The sequence below is a fragment of the Salvelinus fontinalis genome, chromosome 14 (genome assembly GCF_029448725.1).
Source record: "Salvelinus fontinalis isolate EN_2023a chromosome 14, ASM2944872v1, whole genome shotgun sequence".
NCBI lineage: Eukaryota > Metazoa > Chordata > Actinopteri > Salmoniformes > Salmonidae > Salvelinus > Salvelinus fontinalis.
The window spans coordinates 29,488,531-29,502,465 of record NC_074678.1 but is presented as its reverse complement, the minus strand read 5'-3'; the positions used below and the strand labels follow the sequence as shown (position 1 = coordinate 29,502,465).

Here is a 13,935-nt window from a genome sequence, read left to right as displayed (position 1 = left end):
CCTTTGGCTCAACTCACTCCCTCTCCCCTATGCCTGAATGTTCACACATTTGCATGACTGATCATGGGGTGGCTTCTCGTTACTGTCCATGTCATCATCGTGGAAAGCACCCATCCATGTTAGACGGACTGTCAATCATGAGTGCATCGAGTGCATATCTCTGGCTGGGCTTCATCACATTACCCTACTGCCCTTCCCTAAAACAGTTAAGCGGTGTCACTGTCATCTTCATCCGGATTGCTAGCTAAAAGACACAACCTCCAGAAGGATACAGAGCCAAACACAGTGGGATAGTTGCAGAAGTGCCATCCTTCCAGATGAAAATGGGACACAGTTATTTGTTTGTTTTGAGGGCATGGCTGTGAGTTACTGGACATGGTTCAGGTTCATTGTGTGACTTAATGACTTGAGGAAATGGGGATGTGTTTAGTGGGTTCTCCTCAGAGAGCTGGCCCTTCCAGCTCTTGCTCCAGATGATGCTAACTGCAGCGGCTCGTCAGAAGTAAATCTCTCTGGGTTAAAACCAGGGGTTGTTCTGAACAGAACCATACTTTTTTTTGTTCCGTTCCACTGTTCCGACCAGCAAAATAAAGTTCTGAACTGGTTCAAATCCCCCAAAAAGTACTGGTTTAAATAGTTCCTTTCTGTTCCTTTTTAAACCTCTGAAATCATATATATTTTAGCTCGACATTGAATTACTTCACCAGTCATGCAGTGCGGATATAGCAGCTTGCTATGGAGCTGGCAGGCTATAGCTCAATGAGTTGTTTACATGTGTGATGGAAAGACAAGTGTAGAGTGCAAGATGAGTGAGAGTGGGTGGAAGAAGAGGCTTTGCTTGATGCACTGGGCATCTTGTGATGACATGCATCATCTGAATTAGGCCCACGGAATTATACCTACGGAGGAGTGGCTTCTATGGAGGAACTTTGAATGTCTTTGAACTTTAGAGTTGGCTTAACTTTGGACCAGAGAGGCTAGCTAGCTAACAATCTTGTGTGTGCAGAGCGGCATCAGAATTAAAAACACATCTTACCTATTTGTAGTTAATAAATCCAATATGAAATGTGATAACTGTAGTATCCCTAACTAGAATTTAAAAGTGAATAGATTCTAATAAAAATACCTTCTGAATCATGCTTGTATTATCAGTAGGGCTGAGAATGACGCTGCAGTGGACAGCAGCCGTTTTACAGGCAACTGACCAATTCTGCTATTTTGTGTGTTTTTTTGCACTGTTCTTAACTTTTTTTTGTACATAATGTTCCCACCATCGTTTCCTGTGACAGAAAAGAGTTCTGAACATCAGAACAGCGATCACAAACCTCAACTGGGATGAAGATTTCTACTTCAACGAGTCGGAGGCGCAGGACATACTGCTCACCCCAGACCAGAGAGGCCGACGCGTGGGCACCTTAACCAAACTACGTCGGCGAGTACATAAACCTCCTCTGCCCTCAGTTCTATTAGCAAATGTACAATCACTGGAAAACAAACTGGATGAGCTCCGTTCGAGACTATCCTTTCAACGGGACATGAAAAACTGTAAAATCCTATGTTTCTCAGAGTCGTGGCTGAAAAAGGACATGGATAATATACAACTAGCGGGTTTTTCTATGCATCGGCAGGACAGAACGGCATGAAGGATAAGATGTAGACCAGATATTCCCAAACGGAGATACGTGCAATGCCGTCGGGGGTACACCAAATAAAAATGTGATTCACAATTTAAAAAATACCAGTATTTTCAAACAGTCCATTTATATTTTCCAACGGGGCTATACATTTGGGTGAGGTTTTTTTCTCGTCTGAGTAGCCTCGTTTCACTGCCAAAAATAAAATGAAACCATCTAGTGTTCAGCGAAATAACAACACAATGTCAAATACAGGTAGCCTAGTCAAATAATTTACATCCAATCACATTAACTGTTACTCTCTCGCGGGAATTCCACTAACGGTCCGTAAGTAGCCAAAAGTAGCTGCTGCTCATGTTGGTATCTGTACTTATGGCGCAAAAGCCATGACAGGGAGACATAGGGAAGTGGTAATGCACGTGCAAGGAGTTGCTCCCAACACCACTTGGGTACACTGCAACATCCACCGAGAAGCTCTGCCTGCCAAGGGAATGCCTGACAGCTTGAAAGACGTTTTGGACACTACAGTTAAAATGGTTAACTTTGTAAAAGCAAGGCCCCTAAACTGTTGTGTATTTTCTGCGCTATGCAATGATTTGGGCAGCAACCATGTAACGCTTTTACAACATAAAGAAGTCAGTTGGTTATCAAGGGGCAAACGATTGACACGTTTTTTTAATTGAGAGACGAACTTAAAGTTTTCTTTATTGACCATCATTTTCACTTGTCTGACTGCTTGCATGATGATGAGTTTCTCACACGACTGGCCTTTCTGGGTGATGTTTTTTCTCTCCTGAATGATCTGAATCTAGGATTACAGGGACTCTCCGCAAGGTCTTTCCATCATTGTATGATTTCTTTGTGTGCAAATGAACTCAAGCTTACGTCAAATGTGATATAGTGAAGCACCTGAGTGATTTGGGTGCGCAAATATTATTATTATATTATTATTTGTGCCCTGGTCCTATAAGAGCTCTTTGTCTCTTCCCACGAGCCGGGTTGTGACAAAAACTCACACTCAATCTTATGTTTAATAAATGTATCGTGGCAGGCTTACAATGATGGCAAAAACAACATTTGAGAGTGTGCTGACCATGGTGCTAGAGGGGGTACGCAGCTGGAGGTTGAATGTTTTAAAGGGGTACGGAACTATAAAAACTTTGGGAACCACTGATGTGGACCATACTATTTACCAAGAGAGTTTACATCTATATTTTTTGTAGCTGTCTATTTACAACCATAAACCAATGCTGGCACTAAGACCTCACTAAATGAGCTGTATAACCATAACTAAAAAAGAACATACTCATCCAGAGGCGGCTCTCCTAGTAGTCTGTGATTTTAATGCAGGGAAACTGAAATCCATCTTATCTAATTTCTACCAGCATGACACCTGTGCAACTAGAAACTAGATCATCTTTACGCCACACACAGAAATGCATACAAAGCTCTCCCTTGCCCTCTATTTGGTAAATCTGACCATAACTCTATCCTGCTGATTCCTGCTTACAAGCAAAAACTCAAACAGGAAGTACCAGTGACGCATCCAATACGGAAGTGATCCAATGAAGCGGACTGTTCCGCTGGCACAGACTGGAATATGTTCCGGGATTCATCCGATAGCATTAAGGAATTTACTACATCAGTCACCAGCTTCATTAATAAGTGCATCGATGACGTCGTCCCCACAGTGACCATACATATACAGTGGGGCAAAAAAGTATTTAGTCAGCCACCAATTGTGCAAGTTCTCCCACTTAAAAAGATGAGAGAGGCCTGTAATTCTCATCATAGGTACACTTCAACTATGACAGACAAAATGAGAAAAGAAAATCCAGAAAATCACATTGTAGGATTTTTTATGAATTTATTTGCAAATTATGGTGGAAAATAAGTATTTGGTCACCTACAAACAAGCAAGATTTCTGGCTCTCACAGACCTGTAACTTCTTCTTTAAGAGGCTCCTCTGTCCTCCACTCGTTACCTGTATTAATGGCACCTGTTTGAACTTGTTATTTTATTTTTATTTATTTTACCATTATTTTACCAGGTAAGTTGACTGAGAACGCGTTCTCATTTGCAGTAACGACCTGGGGAACAGTTACAGGGGAGAGGAGGGGGATGAATGAGCCAATTGTAAACTGGGGATTATTAGGTGACCATGATGGTTTGAGGGCCAGATTGGGAATTTAGCCAGGACACCGGGGTTAACACCCCTACTCTTACGATAAGTGCCATGGGATCTTTAATGACCTCAGAGAGTCAGGACACCCGTTTAACGTCCCATCCGAAAGACGGCACCCTACACAGGGCAGTGTTCCCAATCACTGCCCTGGGGCATTGGGATATTTTTTAGACCAGAGGAAAGAGTGCCTCCTACTGGCCCTCCAACACCACTTCCAGCAACATCCGGTCTCCCATCCAGGGACTGACCAGGACCAACCCTGCTTAGCTTCAGAAGCAAGCCAGCAGTGGTATGTCAGTATAAAAGACACCTGTCCACAACCTCAAACAGTCACACTCCAAACTCCACTATGGCCAAGACCAAAGAGCCGACAAAAGACACCAGAAACAAAATTGTAGACCTGCAGCAGGCTGGGAAGACTGAATCTGCAATAGGTAAGCAGCTTGGTTTGAAGAAATCAACTGTGGGAGCAATTATTAGGAAATGGAAGACATACAAGACCACTGATAATCTCCCTCGATCTGGGGCTCCACGCAAGATCTCACCCCGTGGGGTCAAAATGATCACAAGAACGGTGAGCAAAAATCCCAGAACCACACGGGGGGACCTAGTGAATGACCTGCAGAGAGCTGGGACCAAAGTAACAAAGCCTACCATCAGTAACACACTACGCCGCCAGGGACTCAAATCCTGCCGTGCCAGACGTGTCCCCCTGCTTAAGCCAGTACATGTCCAGGCCCATCTGAAGTTTGCTAGAGAGCATTTGGATGATCCAGAAGAAGATTGGGAGAATGTCATATGGTCAGAGGAAACCAAAATAGAACTTTTTGGTAAAAACTCAACTCGTAGTGTTTGGAGGACAAAGAATGCTGAGTTGCATCCAAAGAACACCATACCTACTGTGAAGCATGGGGGTGGAAACATCATGCTTTGGGGCTGTTTTTCTGCAAAGGGACCAGGACGACTGATCCGTGTAAAGGAAAGCATGAATGGGACCATGTATCGTGAGATTTTGAGTGAAAACCTCCTTCTATCAGCAAAGGCATTGAAGATGAAACGTGGCTGGGTCTTTCAGCATGACAATGATCCCAAACACACCACCCGGGCAACGAAGGAGTGGTTTCTTAAGAAGCATTTCAAGGTCCTGGAGTGGCCTAGCCAGTCTCCAGATCTCAACCCCATAGAAAATCTTTGGAGGGAGTTGAAAGTCCGTGTTGCCCAGCAACAGCCCCAAAACATCACTGCTCTAGAGGAGATCTGCATGGAGGAATCGGACAAAATACCAGCAACAGTGTGTGAAAACCTTGTGAAGACATACAGAAAACATTTGACCTCTGTCATTGCCAACAAAGGGTATATAACAAAGTATTGAGATAAACTTTTGTTATTGACCAAATACTTATTTTCCACCATAATTTGCAAATAAATTCATTAAAAATCCTACAATGTGATTTTCTGGATTTTTTCTCTCATTTTGTCTGTCATAGTTGAAGTGTACCTATGATGAAAATTACAGGCCTCTCTCATCTTTTTAAGTGGGAGAACTTGCACAATTGGTGGCTGACAAAATACTTTTTTGCCCCACTGCATATCCCAATCAGAAGCCAGCCACAGCTGCCTAGTGACGTAAGCCTACCAGACAAGCTAAATGCCTTCTACTCTCACTTCAAGGCAAGCAGCACTGAATCATGCATGAGAGCACCAGCTGTTCCGGACGACTGTGTGAATACGCTTGCCATAGCTGGTGTGAGTAAGACCTTTAAAAATGTTAACATTCACAAGGCTGCACGGACAGACGGATTACCAGGATGCGTACTCAGAGCATGTGCTGACAAGCTGGCAAGTGTCTTCACTGACATTTTCCACCCCAACAGTTCCACACATAACACAAACTCTATTGCACACTGTCCTTTCCCACCTCGATAAGAAAAACACCTATGTGAGAATGCTGTTCATGGACTACAACTCAGTTTTCAACACCATAGTGCTCTCCAAGCTGATTACTAAGATAAAGACCCTGGGACTGAACACCTCCCTCTGCAACTGGATCCTGGACTTCCTGATGGGCTGCCGCCAGATGGTGAGGGTGGGCAACAACACATCCACCACGCTGACCCTCAACACGGGGGCCCCTCAGAGGTGCGTGCTTAGTCCCCTCCTGTTGTCCCTATTCACCTATGACCATGTGACCGCACACGACTCCAACACCATTATTAAGTTTGCTGACAGCACGCCGGTGGTAGGCCTGAACACAGACGGCAATGAGACTATAGGGAGAAGGTGAGAGACCTGGCAGTGTGGTTCCAGAACAACAACCTCTCCCTCAACATCAGCAAGACAAAGGAGCTGATCGAGAACAACAGGAAACAAAGGGCAGAGCACAGATCCCCATTCACACTTATCCCACCAGACATGCCACCAGGGGTATTTTCACAGTCCCCAAATCCAGAGCAAATTCAAGAAAGCATACAGTATTATACAGGGCCCTAATTGCATGGAACTTCTTTCCATCTCATATTGCTCAAATAAACAGCAAACCTTGTTTCAAAAAACAGATGAAGCAACACCTCGAGGCACAACGCCTTTCCCCTATTTGACCTAGATAGTTTGTGTGTATGCATTGATATGTAGGCTACGTGTGCGTTTAAAAAAATGTTTTATGTAGTTCTGTCTTTGAGCTGTTCTTGTCTATTGATGTTCTGTATTATGTCATTCTGTATTGTGTTTCATGTTTTGTGTGGATCGCAAGAAGAGTAGCTGCTGCTTTTGCAACAGATAATGGGGATCCTAATAAAAGACCAAATACCAAATACATTAACAGGGCTGTAAGTGGAGCAGGTCAAGAGCTTCAAGTTTCTCTGTGTCCACATCACTAAGGATCTATCATGGTCCACACACACAGTTGTGAAGAGGGCATGACAACGCCTCTTCACCCTCAGGAGACTGAAAACATTTGGCATGGGCCTCAAGATTCTCAAAAAGTTATACAGCTGCACCATTAAGAGCATATTGACTGGCTGCATAACCTCTTGGTATGGCAGCTGCTTGGCATCTGACTGCAAGGTGCTATAGAGGGTAGTGCGTACAGCCCAGTATGTAGCCAAGTTATCGTTACTCATTGAGTATTTATTATTACTTTTATTATTATGTGCTCTACTTTTCTATTATTTCTCTATTTCCTTTCTATCTGCATTGGGAAGAGAAGGGCATTGTTAGTCTACACCTGTTGTGTATGAAGCATGTGACAAATACAATTTTATTTGAGTAGGTTACAGCTATGCTTCAGAGGGGAAGGGGCTGGTAGCCTACACATACACACCTGGAAAAGATTTTCAGCTGGCAGGCAGATGCTGGAAAAAGTTTCTGATTCACATAGGGAGGGCTTTGCATAGGCACTTTGTTGCGTTAGAATATAGAATATATACTGAAACAAAATACAAACGCAACATGCAACAATTTCAACTTGTTCAAAGTTACAGTTCCTATAAGGAAATCAGTCAATTGAAATAAATAAATTAGGCCCTAATCTATGGATTTCACATGACTGGGCAGCAGCGCAGCCATGGGTGGGACTGGGAGGGCATAGGCTCACCCACTTGTGGGCCAGGCCAGCCAATCAGAATGAGTATATCTTTCCCACAAAAGGGCTTTATTGCAGACAGAAATACTCCTCAGTTTCATCAGTTGTCCAGGAGGCTGGTCTTAGACCAGGCTCAGTGGACCCTACAGTCAGGCTCCTATTAAGCTTTGATCACGCGGCCATGTTCCGGGTTGCCGCTGAAAATAACATTGACTTATACACTGACACGGTGACAGAGTTCATCGGGAAGTATATATGGGGATATTGTTCCCACTGTGACGATTAAAACCTATCCAAACCAAAAACTGTGGATAGATGGCAGTATTCACGCAAAAGTGAAAGCCCAAAACACCGCATTTAACCACGACAAGATGACTGGGAATATGACTGAATACTAACATTCCAGTTATGCCCTCCGTAAGGCAATCAAACAGGAAAAACGTCAGTACAGAGGCAAAGTGGAGTCACAATTCAATGGCTCAGACACAACAGACGTATATGTGGCAGGGTCTACAGACAATCACGTATATTAAATGGAAAACCAGCCATGTCGCGGACACCGACGTCTTGCTCCCGGACAAGCTAAACACCTTCTTCGTCCGCTTTGAGGATAACACAGTACCGCTGACACGGGCCGATCCCGAGAACTGTTAACTCTTGTTCTCTGTGGCCGACGTGATAAGACATTTAAGCGTGTTAACCCTCGCAAGGCTGCCGGGCCCAGACAGCATCCCTGGCTGTGTCCTCAGAGCATTCACAAACCAGCTGGCTGAAGTTTTTACGGACATATTCAATCTCTCCCTATCCCAGTCTGCTGTCCCCACTTGCTTCAAGATGTCCACAATTGTTCCTGTACCCAAGAAAGTGACGGTAATTGAACTAAATGAATATCGCCCTGTAGCACTCACTTCTGTCATCATTAAGTGCTTTGAGAGGCTAGTTAAGGATAATATCACCTCCAACTTACCCGACACCCTAGACCCACTGCAATTTGCATACCGCCCCTATAGATCCACGGATGTGCAATTGCCATCGCACTGCACACTGCCCTATCCTATCTGGACAAAAGGAATACCTATGTAAGAATATTGGACCTATGATACCTGTGGCCTAATCACATAAATATGACAGCCAGAATGTCCTCTCAGAACATCAATACTGAGAGGGATTACTGAGTTTTCTGTGGGGAAGAAGGGATGGACAGGGGAGAGGAGGACACAATCAGTCCCAGAGGTTAAGGAAGATAGGGGGTAGTTAATGGTCTTTCATGGCCTTTCTATCACTCATCTGCGATTTGATGCGTTGGCTCACCCTTCCTGTGTAGGGGTAAACTGATAGGCCCATCAGGGCATCCTATCTCTGTCTGAGGCCCCTCAGGAGACCTACTGCAGTCCACTGACCCTCCATTATCCCCTCTCCTGTTTACAACTACTGGGCTCCATGGCTCCATAGCCCTGTTCATCCACATCAACATATTGGTAATATGATGCCCAGTCGCAGGACAAATCCACACAGGAAAGCATGGGAAGTGATGGATATGGAGGCCCTGAGCTGCTTTGAACTCATCCTTAATGCCCACATTTCTCCGAAGCTGCGTGGTTCTGATCGGTGGTACTTTGTCTAACTTGTCACTATCTAAAAGATGAAAGCTTCCTTCACAGAGTTTTTTGGTCATTTGTAAGACCTTATTGTTTAGATAGTGTAGAATAATATGTGCTTTTGAGTCCACCGTAGCTGCGTTAAATCAGCACCTTCCTAAGGCTTTTCTATTAAATCCGCCGCACTTCCCCAAAGCGCACCACTCAGGGCTCCACTCAGGCCCCAGCCCAGCGCTGGCATCCTGGGGAGGGACCCAAGGCAGCTGGGCCAGATCACTGGAGTCCCGGGGCAGTCATCTTTAATGTTTCCTCAAGCACAGAGCAGTTGAACTACAGAGAGAACAGGCTTAACCCCAGGGTACGGAGGGGCTGGAGGCTCCCTGGCTGAAACAGAGGGAGCTGAGGAGTACAAAACGGAAAAAGACCTAAGGGATAGAAAGAAACAGAACAAGAGAAAGAAAGAAAAAAAAAAAAACAGGAAAATAGAGAAATAACGAGATTGAGATGATAGGGATTGTTGGTCAGACAGCAGCAGGCTTCATTGAAGCGAGAGAGTAAGTTGTCAGAGATCAGACACACACCTGTCTGTAATGACGCTATGTACTAATAGTGATGGACAGGCTTCAGCCATGCTGTTTGAGCACCTCAGATCTCCTGTCAATTAGGACTGCTTTGTGTGTGTGTGTGTGTGTGTGTGTGTGTGTGTGTGTGTGTGTGTGTGTGTGTGTGTGTGTGTGTGTGTGTGTGTGTGTGTGTGTGTGTGTGTGTGTGTGTTCTTCTATCCTTTATCCTTGTGTGGACCTACAATCCCCTAAAGTCCTCACAAAGATAGTAAATAAGGGAAATTCTCTCTCGTGGGGACAAAGGCTATTTTAAGTTTAGGGGTTTGGTTTAAGGTTAGGGTTACAGTTAGGGTCATGGTTAGAGTTAGGGTAAGGGGCTAGTGATTGGTTTAGGGTTAGGAGTTAGGTTTAGGGTTAGGGTTATGAGTTAAGGTTAGGGTTAGGGAAAATACAATTGTATTTATTTTTTATTTATTTATTTATTTAAATTTTTATCCCCTTTTCTCCCCAATTTTCGTGGTATCCAATCGCTAGTAATTACTATCTTGTCTCATCGCTACAACTCCCATACGGGCTCGGGAGAGACGAAGGTCGAAAGCCATGCGTCCTCCGAAGCACAACCCAACCAAGCCGCACTGCTTCTTTAACACAGCGCGCCTCCAACCCGGAAGCCAGCCGCACCAATGTGTCGGAGGAAACACCGTGTACCTGGCCCCCTTGGTTAGCGTGCACTGCGCCCGGCCCGCCACAGGAGTCGCTGGAGCGCGATGAGACAAGGATATCCCTACCGGCCAAACCCTCCCTAACCCGGACGACGCTATGCCAATTGTGCGTCGCCCCACGGACCTCCCGGCCGCAGCCGGCTGTGACAGAGCCTGGGCGCGAACCCAGAGACTCTGGTGGCGCAGCTAGCACTGCGATGCAGTGCCCTACACCGAGCGCCACCCGGGAGGCCGGGAAAATAGAATTTTGAATGGAAATAAATTGTAGGTCCCCATGAGGATAGAAGAACATAATGTGTGTGTGATAATGGGGCAGTGCATATTGCATCAGTATAGGGTGTTAATAGAGATGTGTGATGTATGTAAGTGAGCAAGCCTGTTTATCTACACTGGCCTTCCAGAGTGTGTGTGGGGTTTGCACCCTCAGCATACAGATCATTGGCTCTACATGGCTGTCCTCCTCTCCCAGCTGTGCTGCTGAGCTGCCTGGGTCCTTTAATAGTGCTAAGTCTAAAGCTGCAGTTGGGTGTTGTTTTCATGGAGAGGAAATGAGTGAGATGTCTTTCAGTAGTTACAGTAGCTTGGCCTATATCCTCTCACATAGCACAGGCCCCTGTGTAATTCTCCCTCTGTCTCTCTCTCTCCCTCTTCAATGACCCCATGCACCAGAGCCCAGAGCCCCAACACTGCCCACTGTGTTCCCACCGTGACCCCCTCCTCCGACCCCTACACACAGACCAGCCTGTTCCGAACCAGCCTGTCCGAACAACCCCTAGAGCTATTTTAAGCCTGGGCCAAACAAAACAGAGCCCATGTCTTAGCTAGCAGACTTCCCGGACTCTCTAGGGTCTGTTGGGTTCAACGGGCCAGACGCGAGGAACCACAAAGTGTGGGCTATTTTGGGGGGAAATATCTCCCCTTAAGATGATAGAGTCAGATGGATCATAGACTTGTACGAAACATGCCATTCTCCACTATGGGTGATGATGAGAGAGGTTCACAGAAGAAAAGAGAGAGAGAGATGGAGAAAGAGAGAGCGAGAGAGAGATCAATAGCACTACCTCCTGCTGATAGATGAGTGTGAGAGACTGTAGACGATGATGATTATGGGCCTGGGACTGATCTCCCTGTGGCTAACACTGATGAGCTTTGGGACAGTAGACCTCCAGGAAAACGTCACTTCAATCTACAAGCTTTTCACTCATATGCAGTTTAGCTGTTGCAGCTATTTTTACAACCCACTTGTATTAAATACGGTACATGTGCAAAGGATAGCTCTATTACAGAGTGTCTCTGTAAGTACTGTACTGTACAGGGGGTTGTACAGAGGGTTCAGCCAGCCAAGAATAATTATCATAACTGATAATGGCTATTAATAATGTGAGAATTTTGGTCCATCTCATGACCCCCTAGCCCTACTGGAGTTACAGGCCCATGTCACTTCCATAAACACGGTTGGGACAGATATAGGGCCTCACTATTTCAAGCCTCACCATCAATTCACTTAATGTCACTGCAACAATTCCCTCTGATGACATAAAGGGCAGAACACTTCAGTGAGACAGAGTAAAAACAAGTCCTACTTTGCACAAAAGAAAGTGAAAAGAGCGTTTAAAAAACCCAGTCTAACCTCAAAGACGTAACATAGTAAATGTGAATCTGTGACACTCAAACTAGTATGATATTTTACATTTGGTATGGTTACAGAAGGTTGCTTAAGGCAAAAGCGAAAGGAGGGAGTTTGGTCAGGACCCAAATGTGTGGTCGAATCACATCACGGACAACTTTAGCATTTTAGCTAATTAGCAACTTTGCAACTACTTAGCATGTTAGCTAACCCTTAACCCCTAACCTTAACCCTAACCTTAACCCCTAACCTTAACCCCTAACCCTTAACCCCTAACCTTAACCTAGCTAACGCTAGCTACAACAAATTGGAATTCATAACATATTGTACAAATTGCAATTCGTAATATATCATATGAATTGCAATTCGTAACATATCATACAAAGTGTAATTCATACGAAATGGATGATGGACATCCACATATATACCATACGCAATGTAACCTATCATACTAAATGGAGGGAGACATATTTATATTTACTATGTTACCTCTATTCCTGAGTCCAGGTTGGAAAAAACAAGCTAATGGAATGTGAATTCATGCTAACTCAAATACACTGATTTTTACAGATGAGATCCCACACATTTATTTGAGTGCAAGGGCACAGTCTCACACACACACACACACACACACACACACACACACACACACACACACACACACACACACACACACACACACACACACGCACACGCACACGCACACGCACACGCACACAATAACGAATCACAAACACACTTAGCATCACTCTCCAGCTCCAGAAAGTCGTCACATGGAGTGGGGTGTCTGGCGGACGTCTTCACTTACTATAATGAAAACAGTCATATATCTAAACAGCATGTCTTGGTTGGGACAATAAAACCAACTAGCACCCACTGACTAGGCTATTTAAAGCTTTGACTCAGACATATGGGCCTGGCAGCACAGAGCATAGAAAAACACAAAAGAAAGTAAAAGTCCTCTCCATCCCATATCAGAGAAACAATCCACATGGACCAGTAAATACACGACAGATTGTGAAAGCCCCCCCATATTAAGCACTCCCACAGTCCACAGAGGACACATTCATCACATCCAAATACCCAGGCTAAAGTAAGGGATCAAGGATAAAGCCTCCTTTTAAAGGAGCAACTGATGATTCATTTAAATTACCATCGGATAAGCCTGTTAGCCCAAAACAAAGCTTTTAAGAGAAAGATTACGGGGAACGAATCAGAGCCTTTTCCTTTCACTTACAGAAGTAATTACAGGAAATACAGCGCATGCCGTTCAGATTACCTGGTTTTAAAACATGCAATACACTGATTATGTTATAATGTGAATGCTACTGTGTGAACAGGTGACACAATGCATGCCTGTCTGTCTGTCTGTCACTTACCTTGGCCCCGATGACGGAGCTCTTCTGGTAAAAGCAGCACAGGGCTGCTGTTAAGGTCCTCAGAACATTGCATCTCTCCGACATCTCTCACCCCTCTCACTTAACTCAAAGTAAAAGCCACCCCAAAAAACTGTCTCAAAAACCACAGAGATTCTCAGTTAGCATTCACTTCTGTCGCACCAGGGGTGTGAACATGTTAGCAGCTCACTCTGTGGCTCTCTCTCTCTCTCTCTAGTCTCTCTCTTTTTCAGTCGAAGCAGTTCTGTTCTCTGTGCGCTACACAGTGAACACACCACACACAGTGAACACACCACACCATGCTGCTTCACTCAGTCCCGGAGCTCCATGTATGGAGCTTTGGAATCCCCATGTGATTTTGCTCTCCCGCAAATGAAATCTTAGCCTGCTGGGAGTGCACTACCTCTACCTCTACTGTCTCTGGCTCTACTAAGACTAACCCCAGCAACCCCCTCTCCCACTGGCTGAGTTTAGAGGAGAGAGAGAGAGGGGGGGGTAGAAAGAGAGGGAGAGAGAAAGAGGGAGATGGGGAGGGGGAGGGAGGTAGAAAGAGAGAGAAAGAGAGAGAGAGAGAGATGGGGAGGGGGAGGTCGAGAGAGAAAGAGAGAGAGAGAAGCTGCTGTGTGTT

At 45.0% G+C, this 13,935-nt stretch overlaps 1 protein-coding gene across 2 annotated transcripts in view; it reads right to left on the bottom strand.

Moving 5' to 3' along the window:
* The window catches only part of LOC129810583 (breast cancer anti-estrogen resistance protein 3-like), a 70,895-nt gene that overhangs the window by 24,346 nt on the left and 32,614 nt on the right, over positions 1-13,935 (bottom strand). The window contains exon 1 of one of the 2 annotated variants that reach the window (XM_055861249.1): positions 13,290-13,879. The exons of the other annotated variant lie outside the window; for it this stretch is intronic. Within the exon in view, the coding sequence (XP_055717224.1) occupies positions 13,290-13,373 (84 nt within the window). The 5' untranslated portion in view covers positions 13,374-13,879. Of the gene's footprint in view, positions 1-13,289; positions 13,880-13,935 lie in introns of those variants that run through there. 2 annotated transcript variants of the gene reach the window in all.